General features: G+C 45.9%; 1 protein-coding gene and 1 pseudogene across 2 annotated transcripts in view; both read right to left on the bottom strand.

Annotated features, from left to right (window-relative positions):
- Positions 1–23,666, bottom strand: part of ADCK1 (aarF domain containing kinase 1) — a 124,235-nt gene that overhangs the window by 94,161 nt on the left and 6,408 nt on the right. For both annotated transcript variants that reach the window (XM_027775176.1, XM_006157089.3), the window contains exons 2-3: positions 19,193–19,332; positions 16,002–16,085 (exon numbers count right to left, since the gene is read on the bottom strand). In XM_027775176.1, the coding sequence (XP_027630977.1) occupies positions 16,002–16,085; positions 19,193–19,327 (219 nt within the window). In that variant the 5' untranslated portion in view covers positions 19,328–19,332. The remainder of the gene's footprint in view (positions 1–16,001; positions 16,086–19,192; positions 19,333–23,666) is intronic.
- On the bottom strand, positions 21,899–23,615 carry LOC102488987 (la-related protein 7 pseudogene; annotated as a pseudogene).

Here is a 23,666-nt window from a genome sequence, read left to right as displayed (position 1 = left end):
GCTGAAATTATCTTGTTTACTTGTCTCACTGACGCACTGAAAAGTATACAAGCCACTGGATGTCAAGCACTGTTCTAGGAGCGGCAGAAACAGTACCAAGTCAAACAGACTGAGTTCACCGCCCTCCTGGAGCAGACGTCCTTGTGTGTCCCATCAGGTGGCAATTCTCTCTGTCCCCCCAAAAGCAGACGACTGGGCCCAGCTACAGTGGCATGCACTAGTAGGATGCTGTGCCCCACAGGCTAGGGCCACATGGAAAGGCCAGGTTTGATTCCAGCCCAACCTAAAGGCTGGACATGGTGGTATGTGCACCTATAACCTAAGCCACTCAGGGAAGCTGAGGTAGGAGCACCATAAACTCGAGGCCAGCCTGGGCAACATGATAAGACCCTGTCAAAAAAGGAGTTGGGCATATGGCACACGTCTATAGCACTAGCTGGGGGACTGAGGGAAAAGGAGGAGGACGTAGTGAGACCCTGTCTTAAAAATCTGTAAATTTAGGGCCAGTACATGGTATGGAGTTTAAAACACTGGACCTCACATGGCCAACTATCCAGTTCGAGTCCCAGACCCAGCAGCTTGAAAAACACCCTGGGTGCATGCACATGCATGCATGCCCCAAATCCTGAGAGGATAATGGAGGAGAAGGGATTGTAGAGTGGCCATCCACCCCCCACCCCGGGGGTGGGGGGTGATTTCTCACTTTCCTTCTCTCTGTCTCTCTCCAGCAAGCACATGAATCCCGACAGCAACACTGAAAAGAAAAAAAAATAAAAATAAATTTAAGCATGAGTAAAATATAAAATTTTAAGTGAGAAAATGGTAAAAGAATAGATTGTTGGATACCCAACACCCCACTCAGTGCCTGGTACATAGTAGATGCTCAGTACATAATTGCTGTGGAAGTAGTGACTTAGATACTCTGCACTACAACCAGGCACAGCAGAGAGACATCCCCCTCAGCCTCTAGAGTGAGGGTGAAGATCTGACCCATAAGCCAAAAACTGGAGAGAAGGAAAGGGTACAACGACCCAGTTTGCGAACCACCTTGCCTGAAATTAGCCTCGCATATGTCCTGCTGTTATCAGTCAACAGTTTATTTGTATATTTAAGTGAAGTTATTCTGCTAATTGGACATATGTCTCATGGTTCTACAAGGAAAAGTCGATTAAAAAAGTCTTGCTGTAACAGGCAAGAGCTTTGAGGGTAGTTTTATTCAGGGGCAGGAAAAGAGTTGAGTAGATTTTAATTTGGTAGAAAATAGCTGCTTGGGGCCAAGACAGTGAGAAGCAGGAAATCAAGAACAGGCTATTAGATCATTACTGTTGTTAACAAGCATCTCCGTCACCCTTACAGAGCGCCTTCCATCAACTTTATTAGTTATATTACGGCCTTCCATCTACCCTGCTCTTCTGGCAATTCCCATTTCGGAGACGTGGCTAGTGAGGCAAGAGAAGCACATCTTGCCCAACCCAGCATGAGTCTGTCCTCATGGTCCCTGTGGCCCGCCCTCCTGAACACACGAGGGTGTGAGAAGTTTGGAGTTCAAGGGGAATAGCCCAAAGGTTCCAGGCAAAATGGCAGAGGGCTGAAGGGATGAGCAAGAGGCGAAGGAAAACATTGCTTCTCAAGGCTTAAGTGGCTCAAACTCTGTGATACAACAAGGAAGCCCATGCTGTATGGCCGGCACCCTGGGAGCTCACCCAGTCCAGGTCACTGAGGCAAAAAGCAGAGTGTTTATAGGCATGGACTCAGGAACCACAGCATTTGGGATTAAATCTGAGCTCCCACTGTAGTGGCCCCCAGAAAGATCTATCCACGTCCTCATCCTGGGAACCTGTGATTGTAAGCTTATTGGGGGGGGGTGGGGGGGTGGGGAAGTGTTCTTTGCAGATGTAATTAAGCTACAAAATTTCAGATGAGATCACCCTAGATTATCCTGGTAGGCCCTAAATCCAATGATCAGTGTCATAACGGGAAGACAAGATGAAGATCAAGATTGGAGTGATGTAGCCAAAAGAAGTGCCCTGAGGCCCCAGAAGCCAGAAGATCCATGAAAAGATTCCCTCCTAGAAACCAGATGGTAGCACAGCAGTAATGTACCTAGACCCTCATGGGAAAGTCTGTGGTTCAGGTCCAGGGCCTCCCTGTACAGACTGGGCCCACGTGTGTGTCCATGATCCTGGTGGGCTGAGGCTAGGGGTACAACATGAGATTCCTGTGGGGATGCCCATGTGTGTCTCTCACTCCCTCTCCGTATCTCTCCCATAGAAAAAGTAAATAAATAAGCCTTTTTTAAGAAGCCTTCCCCGAATCCCCTAGAAGCAGCACTATAGGAGAACACATTTCTGCTGTCTAAGCCATCTGATTTGCGGTAACGTGTTACGGCCACCCCAGGAAATGAATAAACCTGCTTCCTGGTTGTGGCCTCTTAAACAAGTCACTTAATCTGTCTCGGTGCCTCAGTTTCCTCATTTATAAAATGAAGATGATAACTACTGCAATTACTTCATAGAGATGTTATGAGAGTTTAGTGAGATGCCAGAGTAGTCCTCTGCACAGGGCTGTCCCATAATGACAGTTCAGTAGATATAAACACCTGACCTTAGCATCAGAGGCCCACCTGGGGAACTCCTTAAAGACAGAGCCTTCCAGCCCTCCTCCCAGAATCACTGGCACTGAATCTAGAGTAAGGCGTCTGGGAATCTGTACTTTATATGGCTCCCAGGTGATTCTGATGCCCTGGCAGGTGGGGAAGCACCAGGGAGCCTCACGTTTCCACCTCCATATCAGAAACAGAATCTTCTCCCAGAGAGAGTTCACAACCATCTGGCAACCCAGTCCAATAGGAACCACCTTAGCCGCGAGGAAGTCCTGGCATAAGCCTGCCCCGACCTGTCACCATGTAGCTTCACCCCATGTGCCTTCGCTCTCCTTGGCAGAGAAGAGGACAGCTAACAGTGGGAACACCCAGTCCAGGGCAGATCAGAAAACTGTGGAGGGTGGGAGCAGCTACACTGGGAAAATCAATCAGGAGGGAGAGCCTGAGGCAGGACTGGTCTGGAATGGGGTCTGAGATGGGCAAGAACAGGCCGACAAGGGGTTTCTCCAACTCCTGCCCCATGAGTGCCTTGCATTAGCTACAGGCTAAACCCTCAACATGGCACCATCTCTGGAGAGCGGGGCACTCTGCCAGCCTCGGCGTACCCTACAGACCTAGGTGGCAGAGCAGGCGGAGAGCAGCTTGGGGCAGTAGGAAGCCAGCCCTGGCTATCCAAGCAACCCCATCGGCCAGGGAGCTGCAGACACCTGCATACAAGAGACTGGCTACAGAGCTGGTTGGAATGCAGAGAAGCAGCCACCCCCTCAGCCCCACACCACTGGAAACCAGAGGGTTCTTTTGTCGCATTCCTTCTGTGGCTTTTGGAAAGGGATCACTGCTTCAGAGAAACAGTAGCAAATAGCATCCCATCAGGCATCCTCAAGCCTGAAGCAGCCCCAGGAGACAAACAGGGTGAGCTAGGAAAAGAAACGAGCTAGAAAGAGAGCAGCCAAACCCAGCAGGGCAAGGACTGAGGCAATGATGGATGGATGCCAGCCAGAGTCTGGGCCAGCAGCTGCTAGGGATGGCGCAGCCTCGTCTCTCAAAGTGTGACCCCTACCAGGGATGGTGTGCCAGAATACACAGGAAGCAATTTAAGGTGATACCCAGAACATTTATTTACATATGCATTAGATAGACCAAAAAAAGAAAGAGACGGAGATAGCCTATCAAATCTGTAATTTCACAGATATTTTCGCTTAGAACAAAACCAAATAAAGGAAAAAGAGTCCAAAGAATGAAAAATCTCAGAGAAATATCTAAAGAGTTGGTGCTGAAGAAGTACACAGAATGACAATGAAGTCAAGACTGTGTTCTGGTTATGCAGGAAGAAGCCTGGAATCAGGAAACCAGGGGTTACAAATTGTTTCTTGTACTTTTTCTTATGTCTTAAATACATCTCATGTTTTTACCGGCCATAAGTCACTGACTAGACAAATGAATTCTAGACCAATTAAGAGGGTGACTGGCATTTTTTTTGGTCTGCCTAGGACTTACCCCAGTTTCCCCCAATACTCTCACTGGTGGAATCAGACTCCACTAAGTCTCTTCCTTAACCCTCACCAAAGCCCAAGCACACCCCCATAAACTCCCCGGACTCAGAAAGTCTTTGGGGTCAGGACCACTGCAGAAAATTGCGTGGATTTGCAATGCAGTATATAGAAAGGTTTGGGTACACCGAATGCCAAAAAGGAGGTGCTGGACTCAGTCACTGTCTCTCTTATTCCAGAGGCCTGGTCCTTAGATGACCCAACAGAGCAAATTTAATGCGGCTCATGCTCCTGCAGAAATTATCACAAACTCCGAGAAAACAGTCACCAAGATAGCCAGGATTCAATTTCCCTCCTCCTCTACAGGGAACGCTCTCAGGCGAATGTTCTGTGATAACAAACGAAGGCAACCAAAGGGGTCTGAGGGACAGTGCATAAAAATTCACTGAGAAGCGTCCATGCCAGGGAGGCAGATGCTGCACATGCAAAGGAACTGTGGCACAGCTAGACAGAGCCTGCCACTCCAGAGGCAGCCTTCACCAGCATGCACTCCTCACCTCCACCGCCAACCTTGCAAGCAGGGCTCCTGCCCACCCACCCCTCTTGGCTAGAAGCTTGCTGCTCTCAGGGGTCAGGAGCAGTAATTCCAGACCAGGGAACTCAACAGTAATGAAGATAAATCAGTCCTTCAGTAGCTGGTGATTTCATACCCGCTCCCCCACGCCCCAGCCCGTGAGCAACCTGAAGGCAGAGAATGAATCTAATTTCCAACTGAGCCTCACAGATTCCCTGGCACAGAGCAGGCTCAGTTAAAGCTGGCTAAAATAGGGCCAGCCCCATGACCTGAGGATTAAGAAAGTCAGTCAGAGGGAACCAGCAGTTAGCGTAATGGCTATGTCGCTGGACTCCCATGTAGTAGACCACAGTTCACGTCCCGGACCCGGTGGCTTAAAACTCATGCCAGGCGCGTGTGCGTGCGTGCACAAGATCCCGAGAGGAGAATGGAGGAGAAGGGATTGCGGCGTGACCATCCCCTCTGGGGGTGATTTCTCACTTTCTGTCTCTATGTCTCTCTCTTGTCTATCTGGCAAGCACACGCACCCTATAGCGAAAATCTCTCCAAAAAAGAAATAAAAAGAAAGCCAGTCAGACATCCAGACACACACACACACACACACACACACACACACACACAGGGCCACACACACACACACACAGGGCCAACTGCTCAGTTTAAATCCAGACCCCAGGGTTTGAAAATCATGCCAGGTGCATGTGCGTGTGTGTCCCAAATCCTGACAAGATGGGGAAACTGAGGAAAAGAGATTATGAATGACCAAACCCCGTTGGGGGAAGTGCTTTCTCCTCCCTCTCCCTCTCTGTCTCTGTCTCTCTGGCAAGCACATGCACCCTCTAATGATTTTATTTTTTTAGAAGTCAGTTAAAATAATAGATGAATGAAAAATGGAGAAGACCGTGCACCCTCTGATGATTTTATTTTTTTAGAAGTCAGCTAAAATAATAGATGAATGAAAAATGGAGAAGAAATGTCCTGGTTTGGCTAGAACAGTCCCCAGGTTTCAAAGAACAGTCCTGAAAAACCAGACACTGCTACAGTTCCTTTCCATAGACCAACAAGATTTTTACAATGCTCACTGAATTATCATACTTTCACGAGGCCGATAGGACGGTTATCCACAAAACGGCCAGTAGTTCTATAGCTTGAGAGCTGAAACCCTTCCCGAAGCAAAGAGCTAGCATCTACCAATTATTTTGGAGGGTCTACACTCCCCTCCATTTGGGGACAGTAGAGGCCAAATATTTCCTGTTATAACTGTTTGGTTGATTAAATGAGTAAAGAAGCTGCCAGGGAAGAGGCTCTGTTGCCCTTCCTCCTCCCGTGAAACCCACATCAGGCAGCAGCACCTGAGGCTCAGGGCATCAGGTCTGAAAGGAGAGAGGAGCAACTCCAGCCTCAGCAGGCAGCTGGCAAGAGCTGCTGGACCAACATCTTTGTTTCCACTTCCTCGCCAACTTGTAGCCTCCCCCAGGTTGGAAGCAGATAAACAAGAAACAATGCGTATGAAGAGCACAGAACTTGAGACTGGGCAAGATCTGGATGTCACAATTAGGTCCGTGTCTGGCCACCACACACCAGGACGTGTCCAGGGAAATCACGTCAAGTTCAAAGGGTTAGTTACAGTTGTCACCTGACCTTAGTCCCTTAGCCCACTCCTCTGACCAATGTCCGCTGGCTGGAAACGGAGTCCCTTTTTCTACAAAACGCTCCACTATCACCCGTGGTCCCAAAGGTTGACAGCATCTGAATCTTCCCTCTAAATTCAGATTTCAGTGATGCCAAAGTTGTCCCATATTCACATCTGAGGTAGCCGGCATCCCTGAACAAGATCTGATGGGAAGGTTAGCACAAAGGTCAGGGTTTGATGGGCACAAAGGCTCTTACAATCAATTTACAGCTACCTCCCTTTCTCAGGGTAAGCACTCAGGTGAACTTCCCAACCCTGAGTTTCGTGTGAAAACACAGTGGGAGCCCCACTAAAGGCCTAAAGTTCCTGACTTCTTTCTTCCCTTCACTCCCTGTGAGAGAAGTCACCCATGGGACTGGGAGTTTAGGAGAAGCAACAGCATGCTCAACTCACTCCTCTTTCTCTCCTCCCTTTTTGAAACCTGCTTACCTGCAGGGCACTGGTACTCAGCTCTCCCCTGCCCTAAGAGGACAAGGGAATCTGAAAGGCTTGTCGAGCCATGTCTGTGTTGGCAACTAAGTCTATCAGATTTGAGAATGAAGGAACCAGCAGATGGCATAATGGTTATGTCGCTGGACTCCCATGTGCTCAACCGCAGTCCAAGTCCAGGACCCATCCAGGCGCTTAAAAACTCAAGCTGGGGGACTAGTAGTTAGCGTAATGCCTATGTCACTGGACTCCCACGTAGTCGACCGCGGTTCGTGTCCCAGACCTGATGGCTTAAAACTTACGCCGGGTGCGTGTGTGTGCGTGCCCAAGATCCCAAGAGGAGAATGGAGGAAAAGGGGATTGCGGCATGGCCATCCCCCCTGGGGGGTGATTTCTCACTTTCTGTCTCTCTGTCTCTCTCTGTCTATCTGGCGAGTGCATGTGCCCTATAGCAAAAACCTCTCCAAAAAAAAAAAAAAAACTCAGGCCGGGCATGTGTGTGTGCCCAAAATCCCAAGAGGAGAATGGAGAAGGAATTGCAGCATGGCCATCTCCCCGCTACCCCTGCCAGAGGGTGATTTCTCATTTTCAGTTTCTCTGTCTCTTTCAGTCTCTCTAGAAGTGCACACGCCTATAGCAAAAAATCTCTCATAAAAAAAAAAAAAATTGGGGAGTGAGGTTCAGCAAGCCTGCCGGCTCCAGTCTCAAATCACACACTCCAGCCCAGTGTTTATTCACTGTAAAGCTGACATTTTGGTTTCCATCTGGCAAGTCCCACATCTCCTTGGATCTGTTTCTCAGGCAAATGAGGATATTAATCATTACCTCCTCACGTCCAAATATGAAGTACTACAGTAACTAATCAGACACACATGCATACTGCTGATCAGAAGCATCTGATATCACAGGAGTCCAGTGACCTGCTCAGTAATAGGACTGGAGGACAACTAAAAAGTTTATAAATACAGCAGATCGAGGTCACCTTCTATATTGTGACTAAGGGAGGAAAGGAATTCTCTCTCACACATACACTTATTCTCTAACTACATAAATGTCAAATATTTGTCGAATTAACTGGTTGATTGATTCTATTCTGTATGACATAGCAGAAGCTCAAACAATATTCAGCAACTGATCACTTTAAGCATTCTCATTGAAAACTTAGTAAAAAACTTAACTCAAGCGCTGGCAGGTGGCGTGAAGGTTAAGGTGCTGGATTCCCACATGGCCAACGACTGCGGTTCAAGTCCTGGAACTTGTTTAAAAAAAAAAAAATCTTAACTCAAGAGATTTCCATGGCTCCCTACTGTTAGGGTATAAAACGTAGCCTTGAGCCCCTGATGACCCTGCTCTAATTCTACTTGCCATTATGCCCCTTTCCCCACCCATACTCTAGTCCCCAATAACATCAGACTAATGTGTTTCTTACAGACAATTCCTGAAATCTTACCCATGGACCTCAGCCAAAATGCTTCATGTCCCAAATGCAACCTGTTTCCATCTGACCTACCTTTCCCAATTCAACTCCAACACCCCCTTCATTCATTCAGCCTCACCCATCTTTGGCCACTCTCTGCTCCAATATGTTTCAGGGGTGCTAACTATTTCAGGGAATGCCAGCATTGAACAAATAAGAAAACATTGTAGGTAATAAGAAGTAGGTTTCTCACTGGTAGAGAAAGAAGAGACAATATAAAGAAAAGAAAACCAAGATGAACCGTGGTATTAGATTAGAATTGCAGATGTGAGGGGACTTCAAAAACATGTGTGGAGGGAACCAGCAGTTAGCGTAATGGCTATGTCGCTGGACTCCCATGTAGTCGACCGTGGTTCGTGTCCCGGACCCGGTGGCTTAAAACTCTCACCGGGCGCGTGTGCGTGCGTGCCCAAGATCCCAAGAGGAGAATGGAGAAGGGATTGCGGCGTGGCCATCCCCCCTGGGGGGTGATTTCCTGCTTTCTGTCTCTCTGTCTCTCTCTGTCTGTCTGGCGAGCGCACGCGCCCTATAGCAAAAAAACCTCTCCAAAAAAAAAAAAAAATGTGTGGAAAATAGAATTAAAGTTTATTTTGGTGCCAAAATAAATCTGAAACCAATACATAATATTTTCATAACATTTTCCATGAACTACTTGAAGACTCCTCACATAGTAAGTACAAACCCTTGGTTTACAATAGACAGCCAGACAGATACTGATAGAAGTGTATGTATGCGTGAGTTATTATACATACCTATATTTCCTCACTGTCTCCTGGAATGCTCTAAATGCAACAGCACCTCAGCAGCAACAAGCAGACCTAGCTTCCACATCTTGGTTACCATACTCTAATAAAAGGAACCAGGGCTTCTTGGAGAAGTGACTGATTTTAGGAAAATATAAAATGAGCCTGGAACATGTTGTGGTACCAGAAAGTAATAATACAATACTTAAAAAATGATGGGAGTTTAGACCAGCCGGTAGTGTGGTAGTTAAGGCACTGGATCCCACATGGCCAGCTGCACAGTTGAGTGTCGGACCCAGCAGCTTGAAAAAAACACACCAGGTGCATATGTGTGTGTAACCAATGTCCTGAGAGAAGACTAGAGGAGAAGGGATTGCAGTGTGGCCATTCCCCCCTGCTGGGGTTCTTTTTCTCTTTCTGGAAAGTACATGCACCCTATAGAAAATGCAGATTTTTTTAAATGATAGGAACCTATCAAAAGGACACAGGAGCCAACTCAAAGGCATTCCTAAAGGCCAAATTTGGAACCATTTGTACAACCAAAAATAATGATTATTTTGGCTCTGAAGGATATGGATTGTTTGAAATACATATAAAATATATACCTCATAGAATAAGTATCCATGAGTTCATGCTGATAAAAAATAATTAAATAGATAACTGGGAGAGGGAAGGAAGACAGCTCTTTCTTACAGAAAAATTCCAATTAATAAATGAGAAGAAATAAGTAAAATCAATAATCGTTTACTTCTTTATTAAAATGATAAGGAGCTGGGCAGCCAAGTGGTATGATGATTAAGATGGCTGGACCCCATATGGCCAATTGCAGTGTTCAAGACCCAGTGACTTGAAAGGCATGCCAGGTATGCATGCGTGTGTGTGTGTGTGTGTGTGTGTGTGTGCACGCACTCAAAATACCAAGAGGAGAGTGGAGGAAAAGGAACTGCAATGAGGTCATCCCCGTTGGGAGAATGCTTTCTCACTTTCTTTCTCTCTCTCTCACAAGTATGCACAAATAAATTTATTTATTTATTTCTTTGAGAGATTTTTGCTATAGGGTGCATGTATCCACCAGAGAGAAAAATAAAGCAAGAAATCACTTCCCGGAGGGATGGCCACACTCTAATCCCTTCTCCTCCATTCTCCTCCTGCAATTTTGGACACACATGCACACACACCCAATGTGAGTTTCAAGTCTCTGCATCTGGGACTCAAACCACAGTCGGCCATGCAGGAGTCTAGCACCTTAACCACCATGCCTCCATCATATATATATATATATAAATATGTTTATAAAATACACATGCATGCCTTGCATGCCTTTCAAGTCACTGGGTCTTGAACCGTGCATATTATACTTATACATATACATACATATATATATATATATAGAGAGAGAGAGAGAGAGAAAGGGGCCCTTGAGGCAAACCCCATGCTTCTGGTTCTCCTCCAGAATAAATAACCCACAGTCTGCCATTGAGTAAAGTCTCTCATCTGCATTTTACAAACTCAAATGAAGCAAAAGCCACCATTTTATAGCTAAAAAAGGAGAGGAGAGTGGTAGCAAACCATGCGCCCAAGGACTAGACTCTAGATCTAACTGGCTTGAACTCATCCCCACACCAATCAAACCTCCCTTGCCTTCTTCAAGCCCTGGAACTTCTGAATTTCATTTCTCTCTTTGAGTCATGGGGTTCTTCTGTGACCTACCATAATTCTAACTATGCCTCAAGACTGCATGCTTCTCCAAAAGTTCCTGGTATTCTCAGGACTCATTTGCTTGCAAGTAATAGTAAGCTGAACTCCAACCAACATAAGCAAAAAGATAATTTCCTGGAAGACCTAAAAAGTCCAGTGGTAGTCTAGCTTGCGAGTCAGCTAAATGCATTCAAAGGATGTATCTCTTTCCAATACTAAGTCCATTTACAGACAGGCTTTCCTCTCATGGTGCCAAGATGGCTGCCAGCTGCTCTAAACTAATACCCTCTACTCTCTTATAACCCACCAGAAAAGGGAGAGCTGCTATTCCCTAAAAAGAGACATGGACCTGAAGTTCACTGTCTAGAACTTACTCAGATTCCCATCCTTAAATTGATTTCTAGGGCAAATAGATTAGGCTTCACCAATGGCTTGGCTCCCAATATATGCATGAGATAGAGCAGCTCCAAAGAGAAAGTGTGATGATATTCTCCACAATAAGAATGGCTCTTTAGCTGCAAAATTAGCAAATACCCACCACATTACAACCCCTTAGTCAGAATCAACTCCATCCTGCCTCCTCCATTGGCTGGATGTTGACATCAGCAGTGACTTCTTTCTGCTTTATAAACAAGCTAGTTCACAGACAGCTCAGTTTTTATAAACATCCTGGACCCCTCCCCAACCCCTTGGCTGCCTAGCCAAATACCACAATGGCCCCAGAACCCACTTCTTCACATTGGCTCCCAATCCTCCTGATGCAGAGCTGAGTCACTGAGATCCCAGCCTGCCAGCACCAACCTTGGAAGTGCTACTTGAAGTCACTGCCTGCTGAGCTAGTCTCCTGGCTCTGACATGCTCTGGGACCTGGAGCTGCTGGCTTGACAGGTGAGATAATTATATTTTACCCTTCACTCATGCCTTTATCAGCCATGCTGACGAGAATGGATAAGCACTCCGATGGAAGAAAACACCCTGCGGTATTTACTCATGCTCTTTTGTGCCAGTCAGTTCCTCCTTCCCGGGCACAACTCCCAGGGACCAGCCTACCCCCCACTATCTGATGCCAGCCACCACATGCTGCCCTCTTGTCAAATGCCAGGCTGCACCTTTCTGCTGCATCCCCAAGCTGTCAACATCTCCAGGAGCTCAGGAGCCACTGCCTCTCAGCTGACTTATACATTGAAGGCAGCTGTCTTTACCACATCCATTGCCTGCCTGCTCTGCAGACTCCCCCAGACAGAGGCCTTGACCCTGTGGCCTCCACTCTCTGCAGAATGTCACTCTGATAGGTTCCAAGGCCCCCAGCACTGGTTAGATGAAAAAAAAGTAGGAAAAAGTAGAGGGGCAGGAGGGTGGGGGTCAAAGGGGAGCTTTGAGATCCTCCAGTAAAAACGAATATTTCATTCATTTATGTGATAAACCATTATTCAGAGCCTACTGTGTCCTGGTCCTGGTGTAAACGCTGCAGACATGGAGATATACAGAACCAACCAGGTCTCTGTTCTCACGGAACATACTTTCTCAGAGACACCTGATTCAGTTTTATACCTATTTTACATTCCACAAGGTGCCTTCTAGATATTATCAATGTCTCCTCAGTAAGTGGTATAACCATCTCTATTTACAGACAAGGAAAAGAGCAACTCGAAAAGATTAAATAACCCTCTCATAGTGGAGGCACAAACTCAGACCCTCTGCTACAAACCCTGTACTCTTTCTAGGGCCTCTTAGAGGCAAGGAGGTAGCAGAGTGCAGCTGGCACTAAAAGAGACATTACATTGTCTCAGTCCAAAGCTCATCACGAGTAGAAGATGTAAAAGGGAAAGATCGTGGTACAATAGTACGTAACTGGACCCACATAGAAAAGGTCCCAGGTCCACACCCGGGGACCTCCTGAGCATGCCACATATGAACATATACCCATGATCTGGGCTGGCTGAGACAGGAGATGAATCACATAGTGAAGACCTGTTGGAGGTACTTGTCTATCTGTCTCTATCTATCTCTTTCATAGAAGAAATAAATAAACTTAGAGACCAGCAGTTGGTATAATAGCTATGTCGCTGGTCTCCCATGTAGTTGACCGTGGTTCGAGTCCTGGACCCGGTGGCTTAGACTCACACCTGGTGGGAGTGTGTGCATGCCCAAGATCCCAAGAGGAGAAGGGGTTGTAGCATGGCCATCCCCCCTTGGGGGTGATTTCTCACTTTCTGTCTCTCTGTTTCTCTCTGTCTTTCTGGCAAGTGCACGTACCCTATAGCAAAAACCTCTCCAAGAAAAAAGAAAGGAAAAAAAGAAATATCCTATCCCTAATCTAAAGAAACCAACAGTCTGAACAGAGAGATAGACATGTAACCAACTATCATCTGTGGCAGGAATAAAGATAGCATGATTAAATTCAAATAGGAAGTTATCTCTGAAAGGATACATAAGAAATAATGATTGCTTCTAGGCAGAAAATTGGGTACCTGAGGAACAAGGGTAGGAGGGTCATTCTGTATGTTTCAAATATTATATACCTTGAATTGTGTACCATTTGAATATATTTCCCATTAAGCAACACTTTGAGGATGCAATCAACCAAATCCTGACTGTAGAAAATGCTACAGGATAAATGATCTCGTTTCTTCAACAAGCAAATAGCGTTTTAAAAAAAAAAAAAAAGAGGGAGAGCAAGGAAATGGACTTTAAAAGATTTAGAAAATGTCAACTGAGGGACCAGCAGTTAGCGTAATGGCTATGTCACTGGACTCCCATGTAGTCAACCGTGGTTCGAGTTCCGGACCCAGTGGCTTAAACTCATGCCAGGTGCGTGTGCATGCGTGCCCAAGATCCTGAGAGGAGAAAGGAGGAGAAGGGATTGTGACGTGGCCATCCCCCCTAGGGGGTGATTTCTCACTTTCTGTCCCTCTGTCACTCTCTGTCTTTCTGGTAAGTGCACACCCCCTATAGCAAAAAAAAAAAAAAAAAGGGAGAGCAAGGAAATGGACTTTAAAAGATTTAGAAAATGTCAACTGAGGGACCAGCAGTTAGCGTAATGGCTATGTCACTGGACTCCCATGTAGTCAACCGTGGTTCGAGTTCCGGACCCAGTGGCTTAAACTCATGCCAGGTGCGTGTGCATGCGTGCCCAAGATCCTGAGAGGAGAAAGGAGGAGAAGGGATTGTGACGTGGCCATCCCCCCTAGGGGGTGATTTCTCACTTTCTGTCCCTCTGTCACTCTCTGTCTTTCTGGTAAGTGCACACCCCCTATAGCAAAAAAAAAAAAAAAAAAGAACAAAAATGTCCATCAAATGTAATATATGTATCTTGTCTGAATTGAACAGATCAAAAAAAGACATTTGGAGAATAAGGGAAATTTGAATATGGACTGGCTATTAGAAGTTATTAAAGATTGGGATCAGCAGTTAGCGTAATGGCTATGTTGCTGGACTCCCATGTAGTTGACCGTGGTTTGAGTCCCAGACCTGGTGGCTTAAACTCACGCCGGGCGCATGTGTGTGCGTGCCCAAGATCCCGAGAGGAGAATAGAGGGAAGGGATTGCAGCGTGGCCATCCCCCCTGGGGGGTGATTTCTCGCTTTTTATCTCTCTGTCTCTCTCTCTGTCTGGCGAGCGCACGCGCCCTATAGCAAAAACCTCTAAAAAAATTAATTTATTTAATTAAAAAAGAAAAAAAAGTTATTAAAGATTATCAGTTTTATTAGACATGATCGTGGTATTGTGACTATATTTTTTAAAGGTCCTAATCTATTAAAGATACATATTTAAGTATTTACAGGTGAAATGTTATGATGCTTGAGATTTACATTTGAATATATCAGCAAAAAATAATAAATGAATAAATTTAAAAAGAAGGAATAAAAGTAAAGGGAGGGAGTAGATGACAAACGAGATGGGCAGTATGCTGATAACTTCAGGAAGGTATTTTGTTTTTATTTTTATTTATTTATTTTTTTTTTTTGGAGAGGTTTTTGCTATAGGGCGCGTGCGCTCGCCAGACAGACAGAGAGAGACATAGAGACAGAAAGCGAGGAATCACCCCCCAGGGGGGATGGCCACACCGCAATCCCTTCTCCTCCATTCTCCTCTCGGGATCTTGGGCACGCACGCACACGCGCCCGGCGTGAGTTTTAAGCCACTGGGTCCGGGACACAAACCGCGGTTGACTCCGTGGGAGTCCAGCGACATAGCCATTACGCTAACTGCTGGTTCCCTTGATTTTTTTTAATGCCAGAACACGAGCACACATGAGAGAGTGAGCAAGAGCGAGAGAGAAGGCATTCCCTAGAAGGAACATGGTCATGTCACAGTTCTTTTTCCCCCATTTCTCCTTCCCATCAGGATGCTGGACATAAGTGCACATGGCTGGCATGTATTTTCAAGCCACCAGGAGCAGGATTCGAACATAGACAGCCATATGAGATCCAGCACCCTCTGCAGAGAACTTAACTGCTATGCTACAGGCTGGTGCACAAAATGTGGGTAATTTCTAAAGCCAGATGACAGTTCCACAGGGGTTCTACTATTGCACATGGTTAAAATTTCTATAACAAAAAGTTGAAATAAAAATTTAAAATTAATTATCCTATCCACATATCATGACTGAGAAGGAAAGTATCATAGAGGGAGGGATGTCTAGAAATTTTCTGGGGAGAAAGGCACCCCAGACTGAGGAAACTTCCTGAGCAGAAAGACTCAGCAATCTATTATAGACCTCCTCCTAGAAGAGCCAAAGGTATCTATGATTGACCTCAGATCTAACCTGCATCTCACAAAATGCCCTTTTGCTTGGACCTCCCCCTCCCCAGCCCCATCCCAGCCCTCTGGTATACCTAGATGTAGCATCAACATTAACTACTCTGATCTGAGTGTGGAGTCGACAGCTCCACCCAGAAGCCTATGGGAAGTCCCAGAGAAGTCTTCAGAGGATAGGAAAGCAATTAACCTTTTTCAATTGCTTTGCACTTGACAAAGCAGTCTAAAAGCCTACCGAGTTATACTAGGGGCAGAGCCTTCATCCCTCCTGAGTCATCCCAGAGGTTTGCACGCCCCAGAACTACACACGGGCTTCCCTCATAGATTAATAACCTCAGCACCAAGGGATCTAGCATGATGCCAGTCTGTCGGCCCCAGCCATCAGTACTATACCTCCATGTGAAGGATGATATGCCCCTCCCTCCTTCCTTCCAAACCCGCAATGACCAGCAGCCCCAGCCTCCATCCCTAACTGCCCTCTGCCCACCTCTAGCTACACACAGGAAGCTTCAGATGGGTCCCTAGGTCCCTTACCTTGGATCGAAGCTGCAAGTACTCTTCTGAGCCATAGGGGACACTCCTCAGGGAAGTGAGGTAGTCATAACTGATGACAGCTGTCTGTGAACCAAAGGAAGTGAAGGCTTAATAGCTTCATATTAAATATGATTCCTCCGCCCAAGCCCTGCAACTGAAAGCCCCCGACATGGCTGCTATGTCTGCAGGAGTGGCCAGTCCCACCCTAAGCTCTGCCACCAGATCTCAGCCTGGCTGGCTTCTTTCTGGCATTCAGAGCTCTGTGCAAATGCCACCTCTGCAAACAGATCCAATCTAAAGTTGCCTCCCCCCACCAGAAACTCTCAATTATTTATCATAATTATCTAAAATGAGCTTGCTCATTTGTTTCCTCATACACAGACTGTCTTCCCTCACTAGAATGTAAGTTCTACAGGTGCAGGGGCTTGTCCTGTTCATCATTGTACCCCGGCACCTTTTACGTGCCAGGCACATAGGTAAATGTTTAATTAGTACTAGCTGAATGAATTCTGTCAGATAAACTTACCATACTTCTTTGTATCACAAATAAACATTCATTATTTTATATTTATGTTGGTTCTGATCAAAAAAGCTCTTATTCTGTTCCCCTGGTCAAAACTCCTAGAGAAGCCCCCTTAGCCCTAGTAAATCAGAAAACTACAGGGGACACTCCTCAGGGAAGTGTCAGGCCTGGAGGAACCTTGAGAATTAGCTAATCCAAACCACCCTTTTTAGAACTGAGCAACTGAGGATCTAGAAATTCAGAAGCTTATAAGATTGATATTAAAAAGACCCTGTTCCTGGGCCAGCTGGTGGCATGGTGGTTAAGAGGGCTAGATCTCATATGGCCAGCTGCATAATTAAAGTCTTGGGCCCAGCAGTTTGAAAAACACACTGGACACATATGTATATGCCCAAAATCCCAAGACAACAACAGGGCAGAAGGGATTGCAGCATGGCCATCCCCACTGGGAAATGCTTTCTCACTTTCCTTCTCTCTCTCTCTCTCTCTCTCTCTCTCTCTCTCTCTCTCAAGCAAGTGCATGCACCCTATAGTAAATTTCAAAACAACAATAATACTCTGTTCTTGTGTCTGTACCCCCTACAGCTTTCTCCATCCAACACGTACTTGTTGAACACCAACCACGAGCAAAATCTGTTCAGTGAACAGTGCGCAAGGATAATCAACACCAGAGCTCTGGCCTTTAAAAAATGTACAGCTTAGGGGATGACTGACAAAGTGCTGGCTAATCCTCCCTCCCTCCTCCCCAAGGTTTCATCCACACCCAAACTTCCAGGCTATCACACTCACTCCTGTGTCTGACCATAGCAACCATCTGAGTCACTCATCTGGACACAGTGTGCGGCTTTAGCTTGTTTTTTAACCCATTCATATGTGCATTCCTCAACCAGAAGCTCCTTCACAGTGGGGTTGAGGCGGGGACACTTATTTCTGCTCCTCAAGGTACAAAAGACTATGCCAAAAAAGGCATCTCATAAATATCAAGAACTATTTCTTAGTCCATAGCCTGTTTTCCCAAAGGCTGTCTGTCTGGATTCTATGACTCAGCTCATCCTCTAGAACATCGATGGCCTCTCCTCTGAGCCAGGCTCAGAAGAACACCTGACAACAATGAGTGTTAAAAAAAAGGTGAGACAATGACCCAGACTGTGTATCAGAGCATATCTACATCTGTTCAACCTGCAGCAAGTAAAGGAAAGAAAGCATGAAGCACGGGAACCAACCCACCAATGAGGACTGTCCGGGAGAGTGGCTGTCGGAAGAGTCAAGGGGACATGATTACACCATGGGAAATGCTTTCTCACTTTCCTTCTCTCTCTCTCTCTCTCTCTCTCTCTCTCTCTCTCTCTCAAGCAAGTGCATGCACCCTATAGTAAATTTCAAAACAACAATAATACTCTGTTCTTGTGTCTGTACCCCCTACAGCTTTCTCCATCCAACACGTACTTGTTGAACACCAACCACGAGCAAAATCTGTTCAGTGAACAGTGCGCAAGGATAATCAACACCAGAGCTCTGGCCTTTAAAAAATGTACAGCTTAGGGGATGACTGACAAAGTGCTGGCTAATCCTCCCTCCCTCCTCCCCAAGGTTTCATCCACACCCAAACTTCCAGGCTATCACACTCACTCCTGTGTCTGACCATAGCAACCATCTGAGTCACTCATCTGGACACAGTGTGCGGCTTTAGCTTGTTTTTTAACCCATTCATATGTGCATTCCTCAACCAGAAGCTCCTTCACAGTGGGGTTGAGGCGGGGACACTTATTTCTGCTCCTCAAGGTACAAAAGACTATGCCAAAAAAGGCATCTCATAAATATCAAGAACTATTTCTTAGTCCATAGCCTGTTTTCCCAAAGGCTGTCTGTCTGGATTCTATGACTCAGCTCATCCTCTAGAACATCGATGGCCTCTCCTCTGAGCCAGGCTCAGAAGAACACCTGACAACAATGAGTGTTAAAAAAAAGGTGAGACAATGACCCAGACTGTGTATCAGAGCATATCTACATCTGTTCAACCTGCAGCAAGTAAAGGAAAGAAAGCATGAAGCACGGGAACCAACCCACCAATGAGGACTGTCCGGGAGAGTGGCTGTCGGAAGAGTCAAGGGGACATGATTACACCAGGGTTCTGTTCCAATTGAGACAATGGAGAAAACCGTGACAGGTCAATATTCAACTCAGATTCCCTACCTAGAGATCAGAGGGGGATCCCCAATGCGCTCTAAGGCCTACATATTCTGAGTCCTGGATCAGGAGCCATTCATACTAGCTCACTGGAGAGAGACCAAGTTTTCCATAGAATTTAATCAAAGTCACAAAGTCTTCCTTCCATGTGCACTTGCTAAGGAGCAGCGCCCCTCAGAGCCTGTCACTAAATTAGGATATGGAACCTAAAATGTGAAAGGCTTCAGAACAGAGACCCGATGCAAGTCCATTCTATTTAACCTCAGAATTGCAGAGGCCGTGTGTATAGGAATAGGGGCCTATGAGGGAGGATGCACGTCCATCGTCCGTTTCTGTGCAGCAGGGTAGATGGAGCTTTGGCACATGTCAAGGTCCATGCATATCCCCACAATGTATGACAGGAACATCCAGCTGCTACATGTATGAATACCTGAAAGTAACAGTACAGTTCCTCTGCTATCCCCAAATGAGAAAAACCTACCGTAGCAACTGCTCGGCCCACCCTGACTGCACCAAAATCATTAGGGTCCAAGTACTTGTTACTGTAGAGGTAGACACCAGAGGCAGCGAGCGCCATGCTGGTCCAGGAGGCCAGCTTGAGAGCCTTCCCAGCCATGTCCTCTGCAGAAGGAAAACAGAGAAAGGGTAGTGGTTAGGGTCTCATGGTTGATCCAGAATTCAAATCCCAGCTCTGCCACTGATAGAGTATAGGACCCTGGGTCATTTTCTGAATCTCATTGAGCCTCTGTTTCCTCATCTGTAAAACAGGATGACACCTTTCTTAAAAAGATGTTGGGGTAAAATGAGATAACGTACATAAAATGCTTAGAGTACTACCTGGCGCAAGCCAATTCCCACAGTTGTTCTTCTTTCTACAGTCCCAAGAACCATTCTAGGTATAGGGAAGGGAGTGAACAAAACCCAGTTCATACCCACACAGAGCTCACACGCCAAAGGCAATGACAGATAATAAGCAAGTAGATACATGACAATATCAGAGCTGGTATTGAGCATTGAGAAGAAGTGCACAAAGGGCAAGGGGATCTAGAGAGATGAAGGACACTGTTTCATTTTATATCTTAACAATGTTTTCATGCTTTTAAGTTCTCTTATTTCTTTCTTCAATGAAAGACAGAGAGGCATTGGTCCCAATGCCATGTTCCACCCCCATTCTCATCCAGCCCAGATCACTGACACATGTATACACACTTGGAATGTTCTGGAAGGTCCCAGGACTCAAACCCAAGACCTTTCCCATGTGGGTTCAACTGCTCTAGCCCTGTGCCATCATCTGGCCCCCAATGCTATTATAAATAGGAAAAGCAGAAGTATATTCCATGTGTGTTAACTGTGGCTACTTCTTAACTATTATTGTACCACCACATGCATACAGCTATCATCAGCTCTCTATGCTCAGGTCAACAGTCAGTCACAGCCAAAATGGCAATTGGTCCACAGCAGTCAAATCAGCCCTCCACATCTGGTTGATTTTCAAAATATTTAGTTTGGTTAGAATAGAAGGCCCCTTGTCTGAACTGTAAATTCCTCAAAGATAAACACTATGACTGTTACCACCTTGTCTACTCACAGTCCTGTGGAGGGCTTTAGGGTTAGGAGCTCAGTGTTTACCTTCTAATTTGACCTATTTAGCCAAAGTCCCAGCCATGTGACCAAGTAGGTTCTTGGATCTCTGACTTACATGTGTAAAGCACACCAGGTGGCTGCATAGTCATTCTTTGGGGCCATTGCATCCAGTGGGCTACTTTTCTACATCAGACAAAAATCCTTGAAAGTCCCATAAGGTGAAGTACGCCAATGAGCCACCTGCTGGTAACATACCTCACATAGACACAGCAGGAAGGCTCAGGTCATTGTCCTGGGTGCTTCTGCTTGGGACTGAGTCTCTGACCATCCCCTGCCTGTTCTGTGCTTCTGTTTCCCCTTTTTTTTTTTTTTTTAAGAGATTTTCACTGTAGGGCACGTGCGCTCACCAGACAGAGAGAGACATAGAGACAGAAAGCGAGAAATCACCCCCCAGGGGGGATGGTCACACCGCAATCCCTTCTCCTCCATTCTCCTCTCGGGATCTTGGGCACGCACGCACACGCGCCCGGCGTGAGTTTTAAGCCACCGGGTCCAGGACACGAACCGCGGTCGACTACGTGGGAGTCCAGCGACATAGCCATTACGCTAACTGCTGGTTCCCCTTCTGTTTCCCCTTTGATGGAAGCTATTTCTACATATGGCCTTGTCTTCATTTTCTTTTAAGTCTAGTTAGACTCGTGATTCATAACAGAGCTATTCTTTCACTTTCAACTTAAATTTTATGCTTTTTCGCTAAACAACACATAGTTGAATTTTGAAAAACACTTTGTATTTAATACAAGGGTACTTCAAAAAGTTCATGGGAAGGCCCACTCCCTAGCCTAGTGGTTAAGGGAGACAGATCACACATGGCTGACTGCATTTTGAATCCCAGCCCTGACAGCTTGAAAACACCTCAGGTGCATGTGTATGTGTGCCTAGAATCCCAACAGATAGAAAAATGGAGAAAGGATTTCAGTGTGACCACACCCCATTAGGAGGTGCTTTCTCCCTCTCCCCCTCTGTCACTGGCAAATGCACACAACTGTGGGCAATTTTAAAAAATTAAAATTCCAAGTAAATGTTTGGAGATTAAAAAAAAAAAAAAAAAAAAAAAAAAAACCAGCACTGATACAGACCACACAAGAGCCACAAGGGCATCTGCCAGTGTAAGCAAGGTGTTTGTGAAAGGGACAGCTAGTCATGAATTGGACACTTGGGGATTGGGCCATTCACCAGGATATACAAGTATCTTGGGAAATACGTGCTGTAAACATCATGACCATATCCCTCAGATTCCTGTCAGGCAGTCCTAGAGTTTATAACCCTTCTCCTAAGAGAGACCCTCGGACAAAATCAGAGACAAATATAACCATAAACATGACCACAGAGATAAAATTAATAAATGAATGAGTGAACTTTTCCCCAGTCTATTTTCTTTTTTCATTATTCTTTTTGCTTTTTTGAGGAAAAAAAGGTATTTTTTTATTTAAATGTAGGATCTGAAAAATACATGCTACACAATGCTCCCAGAATAGCAATGGACTTCCTAAGAACAGAGCCAGTGCTCAGTGAAATGCTGAGAGGTGAGCTGCAACTCTTCTCAGTCAGAGGCAGAAAATCGGATGTGCTTACTCGCTCCTTGAGTCTTTTCCGGTCTGATCTTTTCAGCTTTGGTGATTAACTTCTCGGTGCCTCTTTTCTTTTCTCAAGGCTGACTGAGTTTGGCCTGTCTAGCAACCAGAATCTTCTGCGAATATTTCTGTTAGTGATCACGAGTGTCCAGCTGTGTTTCTTTTTCACTCTGCATACGCATTCACCGCTGAGCGCGCGTCCCAGGAGTCTTAAACCTGGCATGACGCTCCGTGTCTCTGTCCAGCAGGTCGACGCAGACCACCTCCGAGAAGGCAGCCGGGCATCCCAGACTTGCTTTCTGCCAAGAAGGGGCTCCGTGCTGAGGATCTTCACGATCACAAACTGTGTCCGGGTTGCGTCGGCTTTCTCCCAGGATGACATTCCCCAGCGCCGGTTTTTTCATTTTTCATTCCAGACGCCTTAGGTATTCCACTGTCTGTTTCCATTTCTGACTCCAATTTTATTTGGACTATTGTTGTTGTTGTTGCTGTTGTTTTTAAGGAAGCCATGCTGGCTTTTTGCACTGCTAAATACTTTTTTCAGACCCATCCACTCACACTTGAACAAGCACACGTATGGATATGATCTCCTTCCCCATCCTGTGTCTCTCCTTATGCTTCCTGTTATGCTTTCTCTGTTTTCAAGAGAGAGCCGTCTTTTGTGTCGCCAGTATCCTTCTCCTCTTGGGTGGAGACTCTAAGTCTCTGCTTTCCTTGGAGACCTCTGCAGCTTCTCATGCAGCGTCCTTCTGAGCCACTTTCTTTGCTTTTGGCCAGGGAGCCAGGCCCACTGCATCTGCTGAGCTGCTTCTCTTCCTCTTCGCTGTCCCAATGTCAGGTAAGTTGGATACTCCAGGTCTCTCCCGTTTTTTCTTTTGTGAGTTGCTTTTGGGTTCAACAGTTCCCACTTCCAAGTCCTCGGATGTGGTCCTGGGTTTCTTGGTTTTACAGATATTTGTGCTGCTTGTGTAATTAGCTCCACACTTAGCTCCTTAGCCTGGGCACTGTCTTCCTTCTTCATGTGGCCTTTCTTCTTTTTCTTCTCCTTGGCTACTTTTACGGCTGGGATGGGCTTATTTTTCACTGTCTTACGAAATATATGTGGTTTTCTTGGTGCGTCTCAGGTGGGTTGTTGAGAAACTCTACAGCTTTTGCTGCTTGTTCTTTTGTTTCAAATTCCACAAATGCAAATCCCTTTGGACCTCCAGTAGACTTGTAGTGTGGTATACTTATATAAACATTGCCACGTTTCCCAAACACCCTTTCAATCCAGCTGTGGCTACCACTTTTGGGAAGTAATTCCACGTACATGGTCCACTCATTTTCCTCCTTGGGTCTTTCACCCAGAGGCTGCTTTCTCCTGATCCGGTCCCTTCTAAATCCAACTCTACAACAGCTGGATTTTTCAGTGCTCTGGCTATTAACTTCCATCAGTAGTCAGTTTTTGCATCTTGTTAAAAGATACAAGAAGTGATATATCCACATAGCCATCTCTGGATTTCTCTATCTGCTCTCGAAGGAACTTGTCCTTGTGGAGATCTTGGCATTCCCAAACCAGAAGTCCACTTGCTTAGCAGTATCTGCAAGCGCCTGTCTAACTCGAGACCATTTCTTTTTTTCTACTTCTTTCTTTTCAGTGCTTTCCTCTTCACCTGCCTTTTCTGGATTTCCACTTGAAGTTTCCATTCCTGTGAAACGTTGGTCCTGAGTACAGGGCTGAGACTGCTCCTTGGCCAT

The sequence above is a fragment of the Tupaia chinensis genome, unplaced genomic scaffold (assembly GCF_000334495.1).
Source record: "Tupaia chinensis unplaced genomic scaffold, TupChi_1.0 Scaffold000528_1, whole genome shotgun sequence".
NCBI lineage: Eukaryota > Metazoa > Chordata > Mammalia > Scandentia > Tupaiidae > Tupaia > Tupaia belangeri.
This window is presented reverse-complemented; position numbering and strand designations above follow the sequence as displayed.